The following is a 5,276-nucleotide window of genomic DNA, read 5'->3' on the forward strand; positions in this document are numbered from 1 at the left end:
CCCTAGCAACCATAACCGGATTGGCTGTTTAGCTGCCGGTCAGGGGCACTTTGCCGATCGCCCCATGAGAGAATGATACACTGTCTGTCAGTGGAAATTCACTGTTTAATGAGTGTTAGTTGGTGGAAATGTTGTTTAAATGATTTAAATTGCATGTAGGCACACACATTATTAAGTAAAACTGACATTGATTTAAAAAAAAATATGCAAAAAATATTTTTTCCCCTCAACAGCAGGTGGGGCAGAGCCCCAGCGCCCCCTATGGGCCAGCCGCCTCTGATTACTGTAACGCGTTACACCCAGCACTGGTCAGCATGCATGTTAAGTTTTAGTTTGTGATGCGCCCTTACTCCATGTATGGTACGTAATGTGTGACGTCACCACACGGCGCACGTAAATTCTGTCTGTTCAATCACCTGTGATGATCCGTGCGTGAGACACGAGGGATGTAATTGAAACTACAGTGTTGATATTCCTAAAATAAATATGCCTGGATGAAGGCTAAAGAGAGAAGGAATGACTCTTTGCTTAATCTCCACTAACGTGAGTGAAGGAAGACTGCGCCTCCATGCTCAACAGGTTATGGGCCCAGGGAAAGTTGGATATAAGATAGTTTTTTTCGGAAGAAGTTTAACGCCAAGTATTACACGGAACTTCTACAAACTATATGGACCAACATGGAGTTAAGTGAAGAAGTGTCGGAAGAAGTTTAACGCGACGTATAACGCGAAAGCTAACGAGCTAGCTTAAACAGAGTATAGCAAGGCAAGCTAATCGGCCACGCTTGTAAAATGGCAAGCAGAGCAACGGGAGTTTCGGCGCCACAGCTCGTGTTCGATGAATCCGAAGATAAGTATGACCTTTGGGAAACCAGATTCCTAAGCTGCTTACATATCCTGAAATTAAAGGAAACTATTTTACATGAACCCACCGACAATACACCGGAGCTACTAGCTGAACATAGAAAGAAGACTGCTGATTGCTATGCTGAGTTAATAAGACTGATAGATGATAAAAGCCTATCGCTGATCAGACATGATGCCGCTGAAGATGGCAGGAAGGCTCTAAGAATTCTGAAAGAACATTATTCTGGAAAAAGCAAGCCGGGAATAATAAATCTATATACATCGTTGACCAAGCTACACGTGGCAGAAAACGAGAGTGTTACGGACTACCTAATAAGGGCGGAGAACATCATTACGGCCCTGAGAGATGCAGGTGAGACCATGAGCGATGGACTGACTATAGAGCTCCTGCAGATGATGTCATATATGCTGGTCACGTGACGAGATACGACAGGGGCAGCCATTTTGGCAGTCATCGCGGCAGTAAATTGACAGGCACTGGCAGACTGTCAAGGATGGTGGATAACTGCTGTGCACCAGGTTGCACAAATAGGCGTGGGAAAAAGAAAGGTGTATCGTATTATCGCATTCCTAAAGACGCGGAGAGGAGGGAGAAGTGGATTGGAGCGATTAAAAGAGCCAGGAGCCTTCAGAAAAAGACTGAAAGATGGGACCCCCCGGCCGTTGGCTTTCGCTTATGCAGTGATCACTTCATATCAGGTGGGTGAAGGAATACAGTACAATGCTACAAAAAGTTTCTGGTCAGTTTAATTAAATTTAATTAGTTTAATTTAAGAAGTAGCACCCAGTTATTATAGCTAACGGACACTGTGATGTCCCTTTTTAACTCAACAAGTGTGGCTCTGGCGCAGCCTAGCCAGTTAGCAAGTTAGCTTGTAGCAAGCTAGTGGTAAACAAACCCGTGTTGAAATATTCCTTCTTATTTTGTAGGGAGAAAGAGTGATAATCCGTTGAGTCCGGATTTTATCCCCTCAATTTTCGATTACCTTCCATCTCCAGAGAAGAGGAGACATAAAACGAGACTGGAGGTTTTTAACAGAAGGCAGAAGGCTAAACTGCACAAAGTAGAGCAGGCAAAGATATCTGCAGAAGCCATCCGTCAAAGGTGGGTAGATCAAACTCCTGTCTGATTACATGTTGGGTCTACTTGTGATCGGTGTGTTATTCAGATTATTTTATTTCAAATAGTTAACTGCCGTGATATGGTTATAAACAATAACGTCACACCAGTCATTTAATGAAGGCTAATATCATATGATTTCCATTAAACATGTCAAACTGTAAACATGTAAACATGTCAAACTGCCATCAGTATTGTATGCATGAAAGCTTATTTTGCTGCTTCTGTGTTTTCATCAGGACATCAACTGATGCAGCCCCAGAAGACCATATCACAGAGCCTTTGAAGGAGCCCCCCATCACAGATCCGTTGGAAGACTCAGCCGATGATCCTGTCCAGCCTGAACCAGTAACACCACCATGCACCTCTGAAACCTGCTGTACCCGCATCCAGAGTCTTGAGCAAGAATGCCAAGCTCTAAGGGCTGAAAATGTGTTGTTAAGGGAAAAGATTAATAGGAAGACCCTGACAGAGATTAGTTTAAATAACAATGATAAAAAGGTGAATGTCCTCACTGGGCTGGCAACCTATGCATGTCTCATGACCATTTTTCAATATCTGGCTCCATTTCTCAAAGTTAAATCATCAATAACATGTTTTCAACAATACATGTTGACTTTGATGAAGCTTCGAATGAACTTAACATTTGACTTTTTGGGTTTTTATTTTGGCATCGACCCAACTACTGTCTCCAGGCACTTCAAAAACTGTGTTAATTTGATGTATTGTAGACTGGTGCCAAGCCTAGTGGTGTGGCCTGAAAGAGAATCTTTAAGAACATCTCTTCCATATGTATTTAGAAATGGTGACTACGAGAAGACTGTTTGTATCATTGATTGCTTTGAAATATTTCTAGAGAAACCAAGTAGATTGCGACCCAGTGCGCAGTGTTACTCAAGATACAAATCACATCACACCATGAAATATTTAATTGCCATTTGCCCTCAAGGTTCAATTTGTTTCATTTCTACTGGATGGGGAGGTCGCACCAGTGATAAGTTCATTACAGAACACAGTACTTTTTTACCTAATATTCTCCCAGGGGATGTTGTTTTGGCAGACAGGGGGTTTATGGTTTTGGGCATATGCCCAAAAGTAATGGGCATATGCCCATTACTTTTGGGATGATGAACATCAGCTGACACCTTACAACAAGGCAGAAACTTTTGGGATGCTATTTGGAGTATGTTAGGATGTTCAACTGCATGTTGACATTGGCTGGAATTCTCTGCCCATGAATACCTGGTAGCCTCACTGCTGAAAACATGGGACTTTGGGTCACATATCTGTCTTATGAGAGACACGGCTGGCTTTCTGAGGTCTGTTCTTGTTGCTGCTCTGAAGGTAGATCCTGTCACCCTACCACTCCTTTGATCAAACCAAATTCTGGACTTGGACTGTGCTTGGGTCTCCTCCTCTACAATATCACTCTGAAAACATGGCAATCCAAACAGTTTCTCATTTACATTGCAAGATAGCGCACACACAGTACACGTGCACATAACATGGTAGATCTTAGATTTCAGTCATTAGTAAACAGAATATGTTATGTACCTGTTCTTCAGTGACAGTCAAGTCCTCAAATATTCCTTCTGCACGCTCTTGTAATTCAGCCAGGTTCAGGTCTCTTGCCTTCTTGTCATACAGACTGGTAAGGGGTTCAGGTAAATCTAGCTTGACAGCCTTGGGTACATAGGATGTGGCGTACCCGCGAACAACTGACAGGACTGCAGGTCTGCAGGACTTCCCATCTTGAGTCCGGCACTGTGAGAGATTTTGGTAGAACTGTGTTTGCTCAGCAGCAGTCAGGGGTGGGAAAGATGGGGGCGCAGAGGTACCCTTGGTGGAATTCCCCTTTTTATTTTGTTGAGTATGGTTGAATATGATGTCCTTGCCCTGCAGGTACTCCACATTCTTCGCAGCATCCTCACTGGGAGAGGCCCACTTGCATTTTTTGGATGTGCAGCTGATCTCCTCGTGCCTTGCGTTGTTTTTTCCCCACAGACTGAAGAGAACAGCTGACACATGAGAGCAGCTCTCCCCGAGTCCCGCTGTGCAGTTGCAGTGGGCTCCCAGCACAACACCGTCGTTCCTCACCACCACCCATGGCTTTAGTTGACTTTCATTAAGCCTTTGGGAGTGATTAACCTATATGAAATTCCAAAACAGATAAATAAAGGTAAAAAACGCCAGCCACTTTGGTTGAGTACGATCAAAAATACAAACTAGCAAGTTACAGATGCACTGCAGTAGCTATCCAAGCTAAAAAACATGCTAACGTGACACTTCCGTAGCTAGCCAAGCTAATAAACAAACAATGCTAACGTGACACTGCCTATCAAACTGGAATAATTTAATACTTACCCTTGCAGTGATGATGCCGAAGTTTTTGGATGTAAGACTCCACAGTTGAATGTTGTTTACGAAGCCGGACTGACACCATTTGTAAGCCTCCAAGCTTTTGTACGCTCTGAGGGAGTCTCCTGAGTACACTGATGGAAAGCTTACAAGATAGCTGTGGATGTCTGCGTAGCGCAAGTCGGGTACATCGTCTTCAGAGCAGGAGGTTATGCTCTTGAAAAGCACACCGGGTGAATTATATGGGTCGCTTATATTTAATCTCTCTAATTTTGTACTATAAAGCCGAATTTCACTTGAATTAAAATGAGAAGTATACTCGCTCGGTAAGAAAACACTGGCACCGGTGGTCATGTTGACTGCCAAAATGGTGGCTCCCAACCAAAAGTCACGTGACCGCAGGAGCTCTATAGCCGTGATATTAGGTGGTTTACTAGACTCTTTTAAGCCATTAGCTGTTCATGTAACGCAAAACGAAGATAACGTTACATTCATCGACTTTAAAAGGAGACTACGTGTATATGAAGAGGCGGAGAAAATGAAAACGACAGAAACTACAGATAATGTGATGAAGACTAATACTAGTCAAGGCCGAGGTCCCACCAAAATGCCCACTAGCAGAAAAGAGGATGCTAACATGACATGTTACAAGTGTGGAATGAGAGGGCACAAGGCAAGAAAATGTTACAGAAAAGTGTGGTGTGGTTACTGTAAAAATAATACACACCACGAGTCACTGTGCAAGAAAAAGGGGGGACAAGATGGCGTCAGGAAAGTGTCAGAGCAACAAAACAGTGACCATCTCTTCAAGGCAAAGCACACAAAGCATGAGTTACCACCTGACAATGTAAAGATGAAAGGCATCATGGTAGATGCAGGAGCAACATCCCACATTGTGAACGATATCCAAAAGTTTGACAGTTTTGATGACT

At 43.3% G+C, this 5,276-nt stretch overlaps 1 protein-coding gene and 1 long non-coding RNA gene across 2 annotated transcripts; one reads left to right on the forward strand and one right to left on the reverse strand.

Moving 5' to 3' along the window:
- Positions 1-1,269: 1,269 nt before the first annotated feature.
- LOC134879846 (uncharacterized) lies at positions 1,270-3,047 on the forward strand. Its single transcript, XR_010167876.1, has 3 exons — positions 1,270-1,565; positions 1,797-1,971; positions 2,226-3,047. It is a non-coding gene; the product is annotated as an uncharacterized LOC134879846 (long non-coding RNA).
- A 114-nt stretch (positions 3,048-3,161) lies between these two features.
- LOC134879877 (uncharacterized) lies at positions 3,162-4,752 on the reverse strand. The gene is made up of 2 exons (XM_063906432.1): positions 4,351-4,752; positions 3,162-4,134 (listed from the first exon to the last, which is right to left on the reverse strand). The coding sequence occupies exons 1-2, from the start codon at positions 4,696-4,698 to the stop codon at positions 3,502-3,504; spliced, it is 981 nt and encodes a 326-aa protein (XP_063762502.1). The 5' UTR covers positions 4,699-4,752; the 3' UTR covers positions 3,162-3,501.
- Positions 4,753-5,276: the final 524 nt, after the last annotated feature.

This window comes from Eleginops maclovinus, chromosome 18, assembly GCF_036324505.1.
Source record: "Eleginops maclovinus isolate JMC-PN-2008 ecotype Puerto Natales chromosome 18, JC_Emac_rtc_rv5, whole genome shotgun sequence".
NCBI lineage: Eukaryota > Metazoa > Chordata > Actinopteri > Perciformes > Eleginopidae > Eleginops > Eleginops maclovinus.